Source organism: Chelonus insularis, unplaced genomic scaffold, assembly GCF_013357705.1.
Source record: "Chelonus insularis isolate UGA/USDA-ARS -01 unplaced genomic scaffold, ASM1335770v1 scaffold_367_pilon, whole genome shotgun sequence".
Classification (NCBI taxonomy): Eukaryota; Metazoa; Arthropoda; class Insecta; order Hymenoptera; family Braconidae; genus Chelonus; species Chelonus insularis.
In genome coordinates, this window is record NW_023276794.1 from 165,737 (window position 1) to 186,138 (window position 20,402).

The 20,402-nt window shown below is 29.8% G+C and overlaps 3 protein-coding genes and 1 long non-coding RNA gene across 6 annotated transcripts; 3 read left to right on the top strand and 1 right to left on the bottom strand.

Moving 5' to 3' along the window:
• Positions 1–414: 414 nt before the first annotated feature.
• On the bottom strand, positions 415–16,729 carry LOC118073797 (membrane-bound transcription factor site-1 protease-like). Of its 2 annotated transcripts, none has more exons than XM_035094510.1 (4): positions 16,275–16,729; positions 13,753–16,212; positions 845–1,184; positions 415–762 (listed from the first exon to the last, which is right to left on the bottom strand). In XM_035094510.1, exons 2-4 carry the CDS (start codon positions 16,171–16,173, stop codon positions 473–475), a joined length of 3,051 nt encoding a protein of 1,016 aa, XP_034950401.1. In that variant the 5' UTR covers positions 16,174–16,212; positions 16,275–16,729; the 3' UTR covers positions 415–472. The 2 variants fall into 2 exon arrangements, with proteins under 2 accessions (XP_034950401.1, XP_034950400.1); XM_035094509.1 differs by lacking the exons at positions 415–762; positions 845–1,184 and adding exons at positions 12,436–12,970; positions 13,045–13,330 and having other exon boundaries at positions 13,413–16,212; positions 16,275–16,703.
• Positions 9,889–10,440, top strand: LOC118073805 (uncharacterized). Its single transcript, XR_004691141.1, has 3 exons — positions 9,889–9,952; positions 10,027–10,240; positions 10,327–10,440. It is a non-coding gene; the product is annotated as an uncharacterized lncRNA (long non-coding RNA).
• On the top strand, positions 10,604–11,904 carry LOC118073803 (replication termination factor 2-like). The gene is made up of 3 exons (XM_035094518.1): positions 10,604–10,817; positions 10,924–11,304; positions 11,387–11,904. The coding sequence occupies exons 1-3, from the start codon at positions 10,749–10,751 to the stop codon at positions 11,858–11,860; spliced, it is 924 nt and encodes a 307-aa protein (XP_034950409.1). The 5' UTR covers positions 10,604–10,748; the 3' UTR covers positions 11,861–11,904.
• Positions 16,730–16,748: 19 nt separating the features above from the next.
• Positions 16,749–20,382, top strand: LBR (lamin B receptor). 2 transcript variants are annotated; one of them, XM_035094514.1, is made up of 8 exons: positions 16,749–16,899; positions 17,129–17,285; positions 17,498–17,678; positions 17,827–18,086; positions 18,339–18,998; positions 19,099–19,355; positions 19,427–19,548; positions 20,024–20,382. In XM_035094514.1, the coding sequence occupies exons 2-8, from the start codon at positions 17,136–17,138 to the stop codon at positions 20,305–20,307; spliced, it is 1,914 nt and encodes a 637-aa protein (XP_034950405.1). In that variant the 5' UTR covers positions 16,749–16,899; positions 17,129–17,135; the 3' UTR covers positions 20,308–20,382. The 2 variants fall into 2 exon arrangements, with proteins under 2 accessions (XP_034950405.1, XP_034950406.1); XM_035094515.1 differs by lacking the exon at positions 16,749–16,899 and adding an exon at positions 16,932–17,064.
• Positions 20,383–20,402: the final 20 nt, after the last annotated feature.

A 20,402-nucleotide genomic window follows, 5' to 3' on the forward strand; every position in this document is an offset into this window, starting at 1 on the left:
TAATTATTCTAATGAAAATTTTCTAGTTGAAAATACATGGATCCTACTGCACAATAATAATAATAAAAATAAAATGATGACAATTTAAATGTTTATATCTGAAATATTACTTATCAAAGGATGGCGACTGATTTTATTAAACAACACATAAAGATATAAAATAAATGAAAACTCCGAATTTTTTATTATCGGTAATATATGTGAAAAGATAGGATTAAAAGTGAGAAAGTATTGGCAGTTGATATCCCCATGTGTAAGTGACAATAAGTGTTAATATTAATTTTCATATCAGTAACAAAAAATAATTAGTGTTAAAACATATTAATAACAACAAGTAAAAGTGAATATATTTAATAAAAAATATAAAGCTTTTATGTAGTAGAAAAAAAAGTTTATTTTGGTAATTGTCTAAGAGATCATTCCAGCTTTAGCATTTCACAACTTCAATTAAATTATAAAAAATAAATATTAATTACATAGGAATTGATTCGTTGAGTGGTTGAGAGATGGCATAATTAAGTACTGGACAAGTTGGAAGTAGCTGAATAGCTTTATTATCAATATTATCATTCTTCAACACTTTACTGTGTCTGTACAAATGATTCCCTTCCATCCTTTCCGGTAATATGCCAATTTCGAGTTTCTCTGATATTATTTCTGATTTATGGCCTAGATGATGAAGGTTGTCATCCATAAATATCGAAGGAATGTGACCTGTTGCCGTGTATTCAAGAATTGCATCTAACATCCAAAAACATGATGCTGAAAAAGATAATTAAATTTAGAAAAAAAAGAAACTTACTTGATTTATAACTGAATAAATAAATTATTAATTAATTCTTACGTTTCCTATGATTACTATCATCAATACAATTCGAATCACCATAGACAACTAATTTTCCTCCGGATTTTTTATTATTATTATTAGAATTGATTTGATCTTGATTAAAATTTGGATTCTTTTGATTATTTTTATCAATAACATTATCACTTATCTGATCTTGTTTTTCTGATAACAATGTTAAATGTTCATTTGTATCATTACCAGGCTCATTGGCTACTTTAAGTTTCCCTCGAGTATTTTCAACTTGATATAATCCAAGTATTGGAACTAAAGAAGTTGATTCCAAAGTTCTGCCAATCAATAAATCTTCACCTTGATCTTTCAATTTAACAGACAGAACCATTCCATTGGTAGGAAATCTAGCAATTGTTGTCCCAGATGCATTAAATATGATAGCAAAAAAATGTCTTTTTATCTTGCTCTTATGATCAAACTAAAAAAAATGCATTGTTTTTTTAAGCACAGAGAAGACAATTACAAATTTGCACATAAAATCATGTTATAAGACGAATATTTATGTTATTTCATATGGAAATAATAATTTTTATTTAACTCATTTTTCAAACTTAATGTAAACAAACGTTTCTACTGAAAAAGTTTTCAATTTAATTGAAAATTAACTATCTTTCGTACATTAAATTCGAAATTAAATTCTCTTGCCCCAAAAAATAAAATATGAAATGCGTAATAATAATAACGAATGTTCATAAAAAACTATAATTACCGAAAAACTATTTAATGATGTTATTAGATAAGCTCTCAACATTAAACTTCCACAGAATCTAATGTCTGCTAATGAAACAATATCATGTAATTCACCAAATGAATATTTTTTTCCAAATAGATTTGTTTGAGTTGCCAAAATGATTGCTGTAAGTGCAGAAATGCAAGCAAAAACACTGATACCAATGAGTGAACGAGTAGTCATATTCATAGCTAGACTTAAAGCACATCGTGCATTCATACTTCACAAAAACCTGAATTTTCAAAGTCCTTGAAATCTGGGACCTTTGTGAGCAAGTTGATGCTCTCATGAATTATCATTCGACTTAAAAAAAAATTTAATAATTAATTTATCTACTCTACATTGTTAATTGAGTCATTTATAGTATTATTGTCAATTTTCATTCCTTAAATATCAAAACTATCGAAGATATTAATTTTTAATAAATAATATTAATTTTTAAATTAATAACAATAATTGTGATTTTAGAGGATTTGAAGTGTAAGTAGCAAGATCAGAACATGAGGGAAAATATCTGCATGTTTTTTGCAGAGAGACTATTCCGAATCCTTGAAGCTCACGGCAAAATTACTTTGTACCTTTACTTCGAGTACTAAAACGTTCAAATACTTGGATTTGGTGTTATTCTTCTTAGAATCAATTGCAGCTTTTCAATAAATCCTATGATTGTTAACTGCATCTACCTCACAAGTCAACAGTAGTATTGTAAAAGAAATGGAGTTCTCCAAACTATTATAGTTTTGCGAACAAAAGTTAATCTTATGTACAGTCATTATAACCATTGACCTTTCGAGATAGGAATGTGGAAATCTACCAACTTTATCGCCGTATTTGGTTACTTCTAAAAGTTTGTCAACGCCAATTCATTGTTCTGTTTTATTTTACAATTGAATTATTGGCAATTCAGCACTACCCTAGTGCTTCAATGGTCAATACCACTTAGGCTGTTTTGGATACCTGGATAATATGCGGGCAAGGTAAAAGTTGAATAGACAGATATATGCGGGCTACATTAAGGGTGCTTTCCATTTAGGAACACAGCTCGACACTATTTCGAGTTGTGTAGCTTTGTGTCCCACTTGACCGTTCCATTTAGAGACGCAATTATACATAACCGGATACAGGCAAACTAGACACCAAGCAACACAATGTGTAACACAACTCGACACAGTGTCCTAAGTGGAAAGCACCCTAAGACAAGCTGTAGCCATTTAACTTTAAACGTGAGTGTCTTAATAAATAGGGTGGATACCAATTTCTTAAAATATTTAGTCAACTACACTAACTCCACCTTGTAGGATGGATTTCTCGGACGATTTTCACGCCTATATAATGCAAATCGCATGTACTCGGCATGTTCCATGACTTGGTGGGAAGTCAAAAGTAGCCGATCGACCTAACAGTTTTCAGGTAACGCTCTTAAAAAAATATCTATGAACCTGGAAAGTACATATAAGTAGCCTAATTATTTCAAACATTGATCATTTACTCATATAGTAAAGCATCATTCTGTATGACTCAAATTTATAAAAACAGTGTTCACGTAGTTTCCATATTGAAGCGATTATCAGCCGAGTGAATTATTATGAAAGTTAGAGCATTAATATCAGTATGGCATATTGTGTTGTTTCGGGGTGCAAATCTAGACATAAAGTGAATCATGAAAAGAGCATTTTGTTCCATGTACCAAAATGATATCAATCTACGGAAACAATGGCAAATTGCGATGCGTCGACAAGAATGTTTATTACAATAAACAATAATTGTCTTTTTATATTCCAATTCACTGTTCCAGTTTGTTATCTCACACATGAACTATAGGCGTGGAATTAAGTAACATCGGTGTTACCGCCGGCCTAACGTCGGGGTTGTGTGTAAATGCTTCAACAAATTTTTGTTAACACCGATGTTTAGTCTGCGCGTAAACATATCAATAAGTAAGTATAAATAAGTTAAGAAGGGGGAAGGAAAAATAATAATATTATTTATTACAATTAATTTATTCTAAGAAACTATTATTTATTGTAGAAAATAGATTGTTGTATACATTCATAATAATAATATTTCCTGTATGTAAATTTATATAAAATACATTGGATAAAAATTGTTTTGTGACATTTACAATGTCATGTTATTTCTAAAAAAAAATATAGTAATGATAGAAAGAAAGAGGTCTGGAGGGTCCAAGTATGACAGCAATTCCATTGGATCCACTACATTAGCTGGCAATAACTGAAATAAAAAAAAAACAATCAGTAAATAAATTGAAAAGATTTCATTTTCGATTTTTTAAGATTATTTTATCTAAGATTAAAAAAGATTACGAATATTATCTCAATAAAATTACTAGAGATTTAGTTTATTAATAGAAAATTAAAACTATCCCTATTATATCGACGTAATTTATTAACCATTAGTAAAAAGTTAGAGTTTGACACAAAAGTTACATGGTAGAATTGTTAGAGTGCATATGGCACAAATGACCGCCTGTCAAAAGAAGCCAAGAAATTCTTTGAACATCTTTTAAACATCATTTTATTTATCTCAAAATAAATTTCTATCTCCTATCTTCTTGGTGAATTTTCAAAAATATTAATTGTTAACTTTAAAAAAACATTGTATAAACATAAAATTTTTTTTTAAGGAGAAGAATGTAAATACTATGGTCAGGGAATTACCTGTTGATTGGTAGTGGTTGGTGTCCTCCCGAATCAAGTAATGACATTCCCGCATAACTGGTGATATATTATGATGTAATGATGAATTTTGAGGTAAATGACGACTGCTTGATTTCCTGAAATAAAAATCACAGTCCCGATTTCTTTCCTGACTCCTTAAATTACCACCTCTTGGCGATTCACTGCGAGAATATGATCTTGATCTGAAATTAGACAGAATGATTCTATAAATTTTTTGAAATTTATATTTTAATTTCTAAGACAAAGGAAATTAAATATACCGGCTAGTGGAAAAGCTTCCGCTGCGAGATAATCTTCTAGGAGTTCGGCTACGTTAACATAGTGTTCTTGATGACCTTCTCTTGGGAGCTGGACTACGAGATATACTCATACGGGATGATAGAGGAGAACGTCTTGAAAATGATCTAGATCGAGATCGTCATCGTTTGCCCAATCTTCTTTCTTTCAAAAACTTCCAAAGGATCATCAATAACTCTGTAAATAAAATATTAAATATTAATAATAAAAACATTCAATTTATTGTCAATACTTTTGGAGTTAAAATGATTTAAGAATTATAATTACCCATTAGTATTTCCATGGTGATACTTGAAATCCAATCCTGGAAAAGGATGAGACTACATGGCCATGCTATGTCCCATGTATGGATCAGGTAAAAATAGTGATGGAATTGATGGAGGTGGCTGATTGTAGTTTGGTGAAACAGCCATTCTATCTTCTATCATAAACCGATTCATAAAACATAAAAGTCATCACAGCATTGCGTAGTAATGGATTTGGTACCAAAGCATCCGGTGAGACATCTTTTTTATTACATTTGGGACATTTATGATCTTCTGACTCCAACAGTAAAGTACGAATACATTCATCGCAAAAAGAATTTCGACAACATGGAATTATCGCTGCATCAGTTAATAAACCTCTGCAAATAGTACAGAGTAAGTTTTCTGGTATTTCTGATTTTTTTACTCCAAGGTCTTCAGATAATGGAGAACGTTTTTTTTTACTGTCCGTGTAGGCTTGATGGTCGATTACTGGAACTGCATATTGACCTGTTGAAGTCATCAAAGCACCAGGAACTGATGGCCCTTCAACTGGTACCATGAAACTTCGAGGAATACCAGTGCTTTTCTTGATCTTACTACGCTTCGGATGTGAGTTAAGAGGACAATTTTTAATCCAATGTCCTCGCCGATGACATTTATAACAAGTGTAATTAGATGGAGGAGCTCCAAATTGATTAGCACCACGGATTTTCATGTAATTAGATGGATTATAATCTTGAGTTGATTGAGCCATCATTGCCCGAATTTTATCTTCTTCAGAACCATTTAATCGTGTCAAATCCGCTGCATAAATCAAATTAGACACTCTTTTTGGATTGCTCGATAATTGCGATTCTACTTTATCCCAAGATTTTTTTTGCTTGCCTATTATTGGAACTCTAATTACAATTAAACTCGTGTTTTTTGCAATCAATTCATTATCATCTACATAATATTCTTTAGTCTGAGCATTGCTAATTTGAAGATCAAATGTTACATTTTTCCCCAGACATTTTTGATGAAGAATTGCTTTCTTTAGGTCAGCAACAGATATATATAATCCATCAAACGTGACAGTATCATAGTCCAGGGCAGATTTGAACTTGTAATAAACAGACATCTTTGATCCAATATCCACGAAAACCTAACAAGGAAATAATGGAAATTTAATTCAACTGAAAAATTTATACAAAAAAATATTTATTATTATTGTTTTTGATTTATAAACGCGTTAAAACAATTTAGAAATTAAAAGACTCTTTAATTTAATAGGGGGAAAAGATTAATATTGTGAATACTTTTTCGAATTTAATTACTGATGAATAAATCCATTATCTCACAAAATTTGGTAAATTTATTAGGGTTTTTTCACGAAAGGGTGAATAATAAAAAGAGTAATATACAGTGCAAAAAAATTGGCAAAATTATTAAGTGATAGAAAAAAAAAAATTAAAATGAGGTATTTTAAGTATTATAATCTAATTATGCATAAACAATTTATAAAACAAATGAGTATGAATGAATCCATAATTTATAGGAATTTAAAATTTATGAAGGAATACAAAAATTCGCGAAATACCAACATCAGTAAGAATAAGTTAAAATATTAATAAAAAATAAATTGCGTATAAAAATTAATGTAAATACATAAAGATTAAAATATAATTGGAGTACTTCCTCGTTGATGACACTGTGGCAAGGAAATTTAATTTAACCGTAAAATTATTGTTATTGATTTATAGACGCGTTAAAACGATTTAGAAATTAAAATACTTTTTTATTTAATAGGAGCAAAAAATTAGTTTTGTGAATATTTTTCGAATTTAATTAATGATAAATTAATTTATTATCTGATAACAATTGATGAGGGTTTTTTTTTCGCGAAAGAATGAATAATGGTTGAAATAATTATAGTGTAAAGAAATGAAGCCGAATTGATAAGTTATAAGGAAAAATAACAATGAGGTATTATAAGTACAAAAATCTAATGATGTAAAAACAATTAATAAAACAAATGTACTTGTAAAAAAATGAGCACGTACGAATCTATAATTCATAAGAATTAAAAATTTAGGTGCAAACGCAAAATACTGACATCGGTAGAAATGAGTTAAAATGTAAATAAAAAAATAATTGTGTATAAAAAATGGGGAGACTACGGTTTCCGTGGCGCCGCGATTTTTTTTTGCCTCGCAAAATTGTTGTAACTTGGTACAATGTACTTGCAGGGTGATTCTTTTGCAGTAAACGGTGCGGCCGAAGGCCGCCACCAGAGAAAACCCTCTAATTCTGTAGTCCAAAATTATGCCCATGTATAAGCCCATATAAACCCAAAATTTAAAGTATCAATATCTCGAAAACTAAGTGAGATATGAAAAAATTTTATTCTTCATTTTCGTCTTATTTTGGACTGTTCTATCGAAATTCATTATCATTTCGTGGCGCCACGGAAACCGTAGTCGTGCCTAAAAAATGACATAAATAAAGATTAAAATATGATTAGAGTACTTACTCGTTAATGATATTGTGGTGGAAACGATGAAATTGATAATCCAATTCTTTAACAGCTCCTAGCAAATTCACTTAATAATGGATATCACTTGTAACAATGTTTATATTCCTTCACAATCCTGATTATGGTGAGTAAATACTTCACAATAAATCACGAAGAAACCACTTTTTGTGTATACATTCAACTGACACTTTGCTAGACACTTAGAGAGATTTTTGCAACAACCACTTGCTACTGCCGTCGGCCGGAGAATGAAGAAGATTCTGTGGACAGGCTTCATTTGGGTTGACGAATGCGCAGTAGCGAAAATCATGGTGGGACGGACTGAGAGTCAGAGGTGGAAGGCCAATGAGCTTGAAGCTTCAGGTTCCCCACCACTTAGTTCCTCCTTCTTCCACCATTTTGGAAGATTTGTATGTTATTTTATTTTATTTAAATTTAGCATATTTGTAAAATATTTGAGAAAAAGTATTTAAAATACTTCCAAATTAAATAATTGACTATTTGTATTTAAATACAACATTTCTTTAATTTTATGTGATTTTGCGAATACTTTTGATAATATTTTTTGATTTAAAAGTGATGTACATATAATTCAACTCAACAGAATATGTAATCATAAAAAACTAATTATGTATAAATTATTGAGAAAGTTTTTACGATAATTATCACAATGCAAATATTTATTTAAATACAAAAAATAAATAATTTCATTTAAAAGTATTTAAAATACAAATACTTTAAGAGTATTAATTAAAATAAAGTGTTTTAAATAATTTTTCTCAAATACTTTACACGTATGAAATTTATAATTAAAAAAAGGGATAGATATTTAAGGTAAAAATGTACGTATAAAAACCATGAATAAAATTCAATAAAATTATAAATCTTACTGGAAACTTTTGAAGAAGGATTAAAACAGGAAAATCATTGCAAAATTTTCACATGCATATTGAGGTAGGGGAAAATGGGGTAAAGTAAAACACCAAGAAAAATGTAAATTAACAAATTAATTATTATATTAACAAATGTTAATAATTTTTAATGCATCAATAAATTGAAAAATTTATAAACTAAAAGTTAAATAGGTATTTTGAAACTCATTTTACTGCACTGATAGAAGTATTTCTTTGTATCTAACATAATTTATTAGCAGCTAATAAATATGTTATTTGAAAAAGAAATCGAATGAACATTTGTTTACAGTTGAGAATTTATTTATTAGAGTAGATTTATTTGGCTCGATGAATGATTTCTTAGCTGCTAACAAATATTTATTTCTCATCTAAATACTATGATTGGGCTCGATGGTAAGGTAGAATGACGGTAAAGCATAATCAAATGTTAGGTTATGTTATGAAATAACTTTTATTTATTGAAAATTTTTAAATAAAAAATAACGGTTTCGTAATGATTAAAATTAATATTTTCTTTTAAACAATAGCTCGACGAGCAATTACATTATAACCATTTAATTTCGTGTGAATTTTTGATGGTTTTATAAATATAATGACATCAAACAGCCCTTTGCAAAGAAGATTTATTACCTACAAATAAATCTTTGTATGTATCAAATAAATGTTGTAAAATAATTTTAATGAATTCATTTAGTCCCACCAAATATATTCTTCTATCAGTGTGAATTAATACATTTACACGAGTGTTTCACTTTGCCCTTTTTTTCTTTTCTATAAAATTATCAAAGTCTTTGATTATTTTAGACTTTATTTACTGAGTTATTTATTTATTTGGCTATTACTTTATTTATTTACTCATTCACTTTATTTATTTACTCACTGATCTATTTATTTACTTGTTACTTTATTCATTTCCTTACTTATTTATTTACTTATTATTTCATTTATTTACTTATTTAAAATTTAGAATATGTCACAATTCAATTTATCCATCTTTATTGCAATGAAAATGAATTTAGTCAATTTTATAATACCGTTTATATGATTCCATAAATTTTAATTTCCTGGATTTTCCCATCCTAATTGTCATTTAAAAGTGTCTGAGAATAAGGACTGGTATTGTGTTAGTTGTCTATTCTATTTTGAAAGTGTTCGGATCACAGACAGATAAATCACCAGTAATAAGGTCTACCAAATAAAATCTTATACCTCTCATTGTTACTTGCATGAGTAATCGCTCCGGAAATGATACCTGAAGAGCCACTTGGGCTCGGAAATGTCACGTAACCGGCCTCTAAGTTAAGTACATTGTCTCTCTAAATTTCTGACTCTATTATTATCATCTATATTGCACTTTAGAAAGTTCGACAAGCAGTTGTAGTTGTAACAATCTAAAGTTTGCATACCTGGGCTAAAAAATATAAAAGAAAGTAAAATTTGACTAATCCTATTAATTAATAGGATTAGTTAAATTTTACTTTCTTCAACATATGTTAATAATGAATTTCATGTATTTTAGGATAAGAAAATTCCAAAGCAAGTTATTTTGGGCCAGTTTCAATAGAAGCTTCTTTTAAACAATAATAAAAATAATAATAATAATTGAATAATAATTCTAGAATTATTGTTTAATTGGGATAATATGGAACTAACATCCAGTTTGTTATAAACACAAAAACAACTGATTAAGGTAAACTTTTTGCTGCTCATTTTATGGAGTCAAAGAATTCATTAAAAACTATTGATATATATTTTTTTTCAAAGAAAATATGGTGTGCTTAATTGTGGAGAGAAAGAAGTATTGGAAGAATTAGAACAGCATTAGAGTCTGGCAAGATAGAGTCAGGCAGGACTAAAGTCCCTTAAGTTCATATAGGACTTTAGGCAGGAATTGAGCAAAATGGCGCTGTCTTACCAGACTTGGTCTAGAGAGACTTTAAGGAGCATCTGATAAATACACCACCTAAAGTACTTTCAGGTAATGTCAGGAATGATAAAATTAAAGATTTAAAAGACAAATAATAAACAATCCACTAAAATGATTAAAAATTGAAATTATTTTAGGGAATTTTACTCATTTTTAGCAACATATCGGAGAAGCTCTGTCTGAAATTCCTTCAACTCCATCAAAAAGCAAAAAGGTGATAGGGACTCCAAAAAAAAATCCATCTAAACGCAGTCAATTAAGTTATTAATTTGGAAATATTTTGGAGAGAATTAAATGATAAATATTAATATCGTACAGAAAACAATAATATCAAAAACAATTTATTAAATTAATTTATTGAGGCAGCATCCATGTCGCGTTTAAAAGGTATTTAAATTGTTGTAGATGGCGTCACTGAAATACTAGTATAACCTACGCAACATTGACATATGTGATGATCGATGCTCACTAAAGTTTGTTTATACAATAAAATCGTGTAATTGTTATTATTCATATCTTTTGTTGGATTTATAAATTAAAAAAACAATTAATTATAATCATGGGTTGTGATGGAGGTACGATTCCCCGTCGAGATGAATTGGTGCGTCTTAAAAAAAAGCCAGAACAGGTAAGGTTAATCAACTTTATTATCAAATACTAAAAGCAATAATTAATTTACTACGTCTTATTGTTTCTTTTATTTATTTAACAAATTAATTTTCTTACATTTATAGAAAGATAAAAATGCAGAGTTAGCTTTCAAATGGAAACATTGTACAATAAAACAATTACCATTGCAATCTCCAATTGTGAGTTGCAGTCTTGGTAAATTATACAGCAAAGAAGCTGTCATTGAAGGATTGTTGGATCGATCAATTCTTCCAGAATCAGCAGTTCATATAAAAACATTAAAAGACGTCAAAAGTTTGAACTTAACCCCAAATCCAGCTTACGATGATGCTAAAATAGAGAAAGGTGATGATTACAGTCATAATAAAAGTCCTTATATTTGTCCTGTCATAGGATTAGAAATGAATGGAAAGTATAAATTCTGTTTCCTTTGGACTTGTGGATGTGTCATGAGTGAACGAGCACTTAAGCAAGTTAAAACAACAGTAAGTACCATCATATAACACAATTACTGCATCAACTTTCTACATAAACTCCAATAAAAACTATTCTTTCATTTATTCGTAGGTTTGTCATCAATGTCAGACTCCCTTCGAATCATCAGATGTCGTCATAATGAATGCTGAAGGTGATGATTTGAATCTCATGATTGAAAACATGCAAACAAGAAAAACAAAAAATAAAAGCAACAAAAAATCTAGCAAGAAACGTGCTAATGCTGACAGTCAACAAGTTGAAGAGGAAAAAGATCAGCTTGATGATGTCATGAAAGCAAATAAAACTCTAAATGATTCGAAACCTAGTTCAAAAAAAATTAAAACTGAAGGAGTGATGAATGATAGTACTAGTTGTTCAAGTATTGGAAGTACTTCAAAAAATATTGAACCTCAGGATCCAGCGTTTAAGAAAATCAAAGATAATTATAGTGTTGCTAAAGATCCAAATGCTTCAGAAGTATTGAAAAGTATTTTTACCAGTCATAAATCTGCTAAAGAACAAACAAAAGCTCATTGGGTTACATATAATCCATTTTACAATTGATAAAAATATTGTATATATTAATAATATAAAATGTCTAATGGTAATTGTTTTCTACGTATTTATTTATTAAAAATTAACAATTGTAATTTAATATTTGATGTAAAATTAATTTTTAACATAGATACAGTAGGGTCTATGTATTTTCATCTCTATCTACTTGTAATTAATTCAGTTTAGACATACTAAAATTATTTGTCTTATTCATTTAATTATTCTAATGAAAATTTTCTAGTTGAAAATACATGGATCCTACTGCACAATAATAATAATAAAAATAAAATGATGACAATTTAAATGTTTATATCTGAAATATTACTTATCAAAGGATGGCGACTGATTTTATTAAACAACACATAAAGATATAAAATAAATGAAAACTCCGAATTTTTTATTATCGGTAATATATGTGAAAAGATAGGATTAAAAGTGAGAAAGTATTGGCAGTTGATATCCCCATGTGTAAGTGACAATAAGTGTTAATATTAATTTTCATATCAGTAACAAAAAATAATTAGTGTTAAAACATATTAATAACAACAAGTAAAAGTGAATATATTTAATAAAAAATATAAAGCTTTTATGTAGTAGAAAAAAAAGTTTATTTTGGTAATTGTCTAAGAGATCATTCCAGCTTTAGCAGGATAAAAGATAATGGAAATATCTTAGACATCAATATTGTATTGATATCGTCTTAATTTTAACTGTAAAATCTACATTAGTTAAGGCACTCGATGGACTGTTATTGCTTGAATAGCCCGTCGAAGTTTACCGATTACTCGTTTTCTTCTTAATGGACGTTTTACTGCACATATAATACATCGTTTAGCTAAGTAAAGCAGTAGTATACTACCGACAACTATTGCAATCAATTTATAACTCCAATGATTGATATGAATCCATTGATTGTGACTTAAATCATCAAGAATATATTGTTGATTGTCGGTGGATATTTCAAATTTATTATTCATCGGTAGTGTGTTGTATGATCCACCAATAACACCACCACGTCTTCGAAGCCATGTAGAATCAGACTCTGGTTGCAATGGTACCATTTCCACAACTCCAAATTGTTCATCAACTGACATTAACTTTTGAGCTTTATATAAATTTCTGAAAATAAATCATTCATTTACAATTTTTAGTCCACAACTTCAATTAAATTATAAACAATAAATATTAATTACATTGGAATTGACTCGTTGAGTGGTTGAGAAATGGCATAATTAAGTACTGGACAAGTTGGAAGTGACTGAATAGCTTTATTATCGATATTATCATTCTTCAACACTTTACTGTGTCTATACAAATGATTCCCTTCCATCCTTTCCGGTAATATGCCAATTTCGAGTTTCTCTGATATTATTTCTGATTTATGGCCTAGATGATGAAGGTTGTCATCCATAAATATCGAAGGAATGTGACCTGTTGCCGTGTATTCAAGAATTGCATCTAACATCCAAAAACATGATGCTGAAAAAGATAATTAAATTTAGAAAAAAAAGAAACTTACTTGATTTATAACTGAATAAATAAATTATTAATTAATTCTTACGTTTCCTATGATTACTATCATCAATACAATTCGAATCACCATAGACAACTAATTTTCCTCCGGATTTTTTATTATTATTATTAGAATTGATTTGATCTTGATTAAAATTTGGATTCTTTTGATTATTTTTATCAATAACATTATCACTTATCTGATCTTGTTTTTCTGATAACAATGTTAAATGTTCATTTGTATCATTACCAGGCTCATTGGCTACTTTAAGTTTCCCTCGAGTATTTTCAACTTGATATAATCCAAGTATTGGAACTAAAGAAGTTGATTCCAAAGTTCTGCCAATCAATAAATCTTCACCTTGATCTTTCAATTTAACAGACAGAACCATTCCATTGGTAGGAAATCTAGCAATTGTTGTCCCAGATGCGAAATTAATTGGTGAATGTTGGCCTAAATGAAACTGTCCATCTCTAACAGAGTCTCCAAATGCGATACCCCAATTATTGAAGAGTAGATCATTTAAAGCTGGAATATTAGCACCACCGGTATCAGGAATCCACCATTGTCGAGTATTTTCATCATAAAACTTCACTTTCTGCATAACAGTGACGTTGTACCAATCAGCAAATATTATAACAGATAAACCTTCTTCTTCAACATCTTTTTTAAGCTTTTCTATTTCTTCTGGAAAAAATTCCTCTTCTGAGTCGACAATTAGAAGAGTTCCATAGAGTTTAGCATCAAAACAAGTGAAAGGGAGGCCTAAGACTTCTAAATAATATCCAGAATTCCGTAGATGTTGATACATTGCTTTAAAATTAGTATGAATATGATCACCATTCCAGTCTAATGGATCATTCTTAGCTCGTAAATCATCGCGAGGAAAATATCCTGGTGGATATCGTAAATTATGAAATTGGTCCCAAAGTAATCTCTTATGTCTAGGTGGTGTTGGTATGATTTTTATTTTCAACGGCAGATTGACTGTGGCTTCTCTAGGTTCTAATTCACCATCACCAGGAGGAGATTGAACAGTTAGAGTGATATGACCATAAGCAATACCTTGAAAGTCAATAGCAGAATTAGGTACTGTTAAAGATACAGCAACGTATCCAGACCATGGCCATAAAACATCACTATAAGTCAATGAGACATCTATCTTATCACCATTCCCTTGATTTAAATAAGGATGCCAAGTTATATTCGACACATGTCCTGATACTCCTAAGCCATTGATGATCGTAACATTGATAACTACTGGCATAGCAGAATGATAAAGAGCTTGAGTACAGTAAGGCCACATGTATTGGCATTCAGTGAAGTCAATATAACTTGGACTTAATGTCACAGTTGGGGTATATGATTTTAAATAATAAAAAGCTCTTAGGAGATCTAATTTTCCAGCACCTTGTTCAAACATTCCAATACCTGGGAGACGTTCAGCTGAATTTAGCAATGCTTGTTTCATACTAGCTGGTGTTATTTGATTTTTTTTATTGTTATTAATAAAACCACTTGATAATAGTGCTACAGCACCAGCAACCACAGGGCTAGCTACTGAAGTACCTGAAAGTGTTCTACATCCATATTCCAAAGAACTTGCACGAACTTCTGATCCATAAGTAACTAAATCAGGCTTAACTCGTCCATATCCAGCTGGTAACTCCCACGTTGTCATACCACGAGATGAAAAACTTGCTATTTTATCAGCCCAGTTAATTCCACCAACGCCAATCACATCCATTTGATCAGCAGGATTGTTATGAGTACCATATAAAGGTCCATCATTGCCTATTGCACTCACCATAATGACTCCGTTAGCTGTAAGCTCCCAGACTTTATCAACAAATGGATGATCCATGAAATCTGGACCACCAATGCTAAGATTTAATACAGTAATCTTTGATAGTATAGCATAATTAAAAGCATCAAGAAACCAGGATGTATATGACACTTGTTCGTTAGTAAATACTCGAAATATATGTAATTCTGCATCAGGAGCAAGACCTAAACATTCACTAAATGTTGATGCTATGACTCCTGCTACAAATGTACCATGTCCTAGAGTATCAGCAAGAGTTTTTTCATTAGTCCAGTTTGTTCTTTCTTTGATGTTCTTTAAATGTGGATGTTGAGATGCTAAACCAGTGTCAAACACTGCCACCTTGACATTCTGACCAGTCAAACCCATCCTCCATAGTGTATCAACTTGTAAAACTGATGTTATTTTTTTGGGAATAGCTCTCAATAATTTTCTTGTATTATGACGACTATTTGATGATGATGCTTCATTATTTTTTAAAGCATTTATTTTACGTTTAAAATTTTTATATTCTGGCAATTCATCAGTATCTTCTTCTATTTTATCACTTTTACTTATATTTATATAGTTTAAACTTCTATGAACTAATCTTTGTGGTGTGACTCGTTTAACTAGAGGATGATCAGTAATAGCATCAAGACCATTTGATTTATCAGTTTCTTCTAAAACTACAACATCAAAATCACTTGGAAAATCACTAGCAGGATTATCACGGGATAAAACTCGCCATTTGTTAACTCCTGATGAATTAAGAGCAGCACCAATGTAATTTAATCGAGTCTGAAGTTTATAATAACCTTTAAATACAACAATGTATTCATTTTTAACTATTCTTGATGTGAATTGTATCTTCACTGATGATGTATTTTCAGTTGTATTGGTAAACTTTTTTAGAATATTGTCTGACAATAATATATCATCATCTCCAAATCCATTTTTTATGATTATTAAAATTAACAAGGTTATTTGATGTAAAATCATCATCCAAATGTTTTCTGTTCATAATATTTATTTATTCATTACCTAAAAACAAATAAATAAAATAATTATCCTTATAATAAAAGTAATTGAAATTAATTTCTTACATTGAGGTTAATGTAGCAGATGTTGGCAGTAATAAATAAATTATCGTTATTCACTTGATTAAATAATATATGAAAAATTTAATAATTTGCTAGAAATATTTGTAAATCTTTATAAATAATAATATATTTTTTTGATAATTTATTAAATTAATAGTGACGGTGTTTCTTGTGAACATGGTAAAATTATAACCTTCAAAAATATTTAAGAGTTACTAAATAACATTTGTTTTCAATACTTTAATAAAATAAATTAGTGTAATTTATAGGTTAACAGATAGAAATTACTTTAAATATGTGAATTAATTGTCCATTTATTTTTAAATTATTTAAATATTTTTTGGGTTTTGAGTATAAAGTGTGTTGTTATTATTTACACACTGCGCAGGCGATACTGCTGCATTCTGTTGGTGATCAATTCCATCATGTTCAAGTGTTCTCCTTCTGCGCGTGGTTCTCCACTGATGGTTTTTAGAACACATAAACATCCAAAGCGCCTGTGCTATTCAACGTATACTTACAATGTAAAAAAATAGCTTTAATTATAATCAGAAGTGAATGTGTTGAACCGTGTTGTGTTACTCTAAAACCGTAGTCTAAGCATTTTCGTACTCCAAAAAAATAAAACGTGAGTAAAAATAATCATTGCTATTAATAAAATATAATTGATAATATTTAAGCTATCAACTTTATAAAATAACCTAATCTGTATGTGTAAATAAGTGATAACAGCATACTTCATCATCAGAAATTTGCGCGGGTAGAATGTTGATTGATAAATAAAGACAAGTTGGCACGTAATTTCATGATTATTTGGTGTTTAATCTTTTTTATTTACAAAGTAATTCTTTTTTTAGGATTAAAATGAAGTTTAAAGAAGGAGAAATAGTTCTGGCAAAGCATCCAGAATCGGATGACTTCCAGAAAGGAAAGGTTATAACCGCAAGAGGTGATAGATATCGAATTATGTTTGAAGGGGGTGAGGAGTATACATTGTATGGAGATTCAATTCAGGTAATTATAAAAAAAAATACTTCATCATCATTATGTCAAGTATTTTTTTTAATTTTTCATGTATTTTATTTTTTATTATATAACCTATGTCGGAACAAAATATAAATTGGAGGGAAAAGTGACATCTTTTAAAATATTATATTAAGAATAATTTAAATTTTGTCTGATTGTGTTGAATGTTTTCCTGATGAATAAATAATCATTGCTTTTAGCCGGAAAGACCATCACGGAGTACAGGAAGAGCCAAAGGCAGACCTCGGAAGAGTCCTTCAAGGAAATCTCCAAGTCGAAAGTCACCGAGCAGAAGATCACCAAGTAGACGATCTCCTGGACGATCTTCAAATACTCGAGTGACAAAGTTACCGTCTAAAACACGCTCAGATGATGAAAAAAGTAAGTAAAAAATATTTATTTCAATTTGAAAAAAGACTTATTCTTCTACATTTATCTAAAACTCTAACCCTTTACGGGAATAGAGTGATCAAGTATATAATTACTGAATATTTTATCAAGAAAGTAATTTATCAATGATTTATTCAAGGTTTTAAAACCGATTCCCAAAGCACGATGAGTGAAACTGACGAAATTGGAGACTTGGTTTCCATCTCATCACGAAGTAAAGAGGGTCCAGTAGCTAGAAGAAGATCCGTACGTATTCGAGAAAATTTGATGAAGACTGAAGGAGTATTTTCCACACGGTCTATAGATCGTGCGGCTTCACTTCCTGTTGAACGCAAGTCTATCATGTATGAATATTTATTGGAGACCAAGGAAAGAGGATTTTCTGTTCAACGTGAACCTGTAAGTTAATTATTGAGTTAGTCCATAAAAACTTTATCATATTTATTTAATAAATTATGTATTTACCATTATTATCTATCACTAACTGCCATCTGTTTGGTAATACATATAAGCCTTGCTTGTAAAACTCAATTTCCCCATTTTCAAGTATTTTTATACTTGACTTTAAACAACACGCATGAACTTAAAGACTAACCCGATACTTGCATGCCAGTTTTAAATTTATTATTAATCAATTTATTTTATATCTAGGAAGTTCAAAAATTACATTACGAAGAAGACGTGCTCCCTGATTCATCAACTCATGATAAAGCGAAGAAGGAAATAGAAATAATCAGCCAACCACAAGAGTGGGGAGGTTGGTTTGGAACATTGTGCCTTATATTTATTCTACCAGTTGCCGTAATTTTACCACAAGTTGCCTGTTTTAATAACAAATGTCTCCTAAGTGGATACCACATGCCTCAGAAGTGGCAATCGTACCTTAATATTTATGCAATACTTGTATACCTTGGATTATTATTATCAGTGTCTATCCTATCTGTCGTACCGATTGGGGCAAAAGTTGATGGACAACAAAGCAAAGTTGGCAGACTTCAATATCGAATTAATGGTTTATTAATTGCAATCATTATTATGGTGGCAATAGGAGTTGGAGAATACCATGGATACAAAGTTTTTGATTACATTCTAAGGTCAACTTTCAAGTTCACTATTGGTGGATGGATTATTGGAACAATTTTAGCGATTGGATTGTACATCAGAGGAGGAAAAATTCCTGTATCAAATACAAACATTTATGCATCCACTGGTAATTTTATCTACGATTTTTGGCAAGGAAGAGTGGTCAATCCGAGAATTGGAAAATTAGATATCAAGATGGTCTTGATTCGAACCAGCATCATTGCAACAGTAAGTTCCAATGAATAATCATCAAGGATTCTTTTTATTAAAAGTTTTCTTTCATTTTGAATACCTAATTTAATTAATGGTTTCTCTCTATTTTTATTAGATAATAATCAATACAGCAATCATCGCAAAATCTCTGCAAGGAATTACATTGGAGACATTGCAACATTCAAATAAAACAATAATCATAGCTTCTGGAATGCAAATATTATATTGTCTTGATGCATTAATTTATGAAATAACTTCATTGACATCGTTTAGAATAATGTACGAAGGAACTGGATATATGACCTGTGTTGGAAATTTATTATACCCATTTTTAATTACCTTGGGACCTAGATATTTACTCATGCAAAAGATGTGAGTATTCAATAATTAAATTATTCATTTATTTTAAAGAACCCATTTTACCATTATTTTATTCATTACAGAAATCAACCAAATGTACTACACTTTGTAGGCTTCACTTTCTTAGTAGGATATTTGATTTATCGTCTTAGCAACCTGCAGAAAGACAAATTCAGGACGAATCCTTACCTGAAAGATGTATCTCGTAAGTACACTATATTTTAAATACATTTTTAACGTCTTATTAAAAAGTTATTATGATGTAGTCCTTTTTTTAATTCATAATTTTGACATATCTCTGTGCTTTAATCAATTTAAAAGCATGTTATAAGGTTTAAAAATGAATGTACGTACGTACATTTGTACGTACGGATGTCAGATTATTTTTCGTTTTTGATATCTCGAGAACCACTGAAGATATTGATTTCGGACAAATTTCATTCGAAAGATAATGCAATCAAGAAGATTTTAAAGACGTTTAAACAATCCTATAAAGTTTATAACAATTAGAATTTGTTATAAATAATTGAAAAGAGTTAAAACTTTTTTTTTTTGATTTTATTGGAATTATTAAAAATAAACTCCAATGGGAGATACGTTGTGTGGACGCAAAATACATTCAGAGCTATTTCGTGGAAGATTTTGGAGACAGTTTGATCAACTAATTATTTTGCTTTCAGATCTAGATACCATTCTAACGAATAAAGGAAAGAAAATTATCGTCTCTGGATTGTGGGGATTTGTAAGACGTCCGAATTATTTCGGTGATCTCATAATTAACTGGAGTATGGCATGTACAGCTTCAAATGGTGGTATTCTACCTTATTATCCGGCAATATGTTGTACACTAGTGTTGATACATCGTGCAGTTCGTGATGATGCTCGGTGTAAAGCACGATATGGAGCTGCTTGGGAACAATATTGTTCGCGTGTGAAATCGTTGATTTTAAAGGGAGTATTTTAAATAAATATTAGAATGAACAATTGAATTTTAACAAATTTTTTACAAAATAGAAATTAAAAAAAAAAAAAAAACAAAGTAATAATAATTTAGTAATC

Coding starts and splice junctions, on each gene's coding strand:
- LOC118073797 (XM_035094509.1), bottom strand. CDS start 16,173: ATGATGATTTTACATCAAATAACCTTGTTAATTTTAATAATCATAAAA. Junction 13,331..13,412: donor TGATAGTAATCATAGGAAAC/GTAAGAATTAAT, acceptor TATCTTTTTCAG/CATCATGTTTTTGGATGTTA. Junction 12,971..13,044: donor CTCAACGAGTCAATTCCAAT/GTAATTAATATT, acceptor ATTTATTTTCAG/AAATTTATATAAAGCTCAAA.
- LOC118073803 (XM_035094518.1), top strand. CDS start 10,749: ATGGGTTGTGATGGAGGTACGATTCCCCGTCGAGATGAATTGGTGCGT. Junction 10,818..10,923: donor TTAAAAAAAAGCCAGAACAG/GTAAGGTTAATC, acceptor TTACATTTATAG/AAAGATAAAAATGCAGAGTT. Junction 11,305..11,386: donor TTAAGCAAGTTAAAACAACA/GTAAGTACCATC, acceptor ATTTATTCGTAG/GTTTGTCATCAATGTCAGAC.
- LBR (XM_035094514.1), top strand. CDS start 17,136: ATGAAGTTTAAAGAAGGAGAAATAGTTCTGGCAAAGCATCCAGAATCG. Junction 17,286..17,497: donor TGTATGGAGATTCAATTCAG/GTAATTATAAAA, acceptor CATTGCTTTTAG/CCGGAAAGACCATCACGGAG. Junction 19,356..19,426: donor TATTTACTCATGCAAAAGAT/GTGAGTATTCAA, acceptor TATTCATTACAG/AAATCAACCAAATGTACTAC.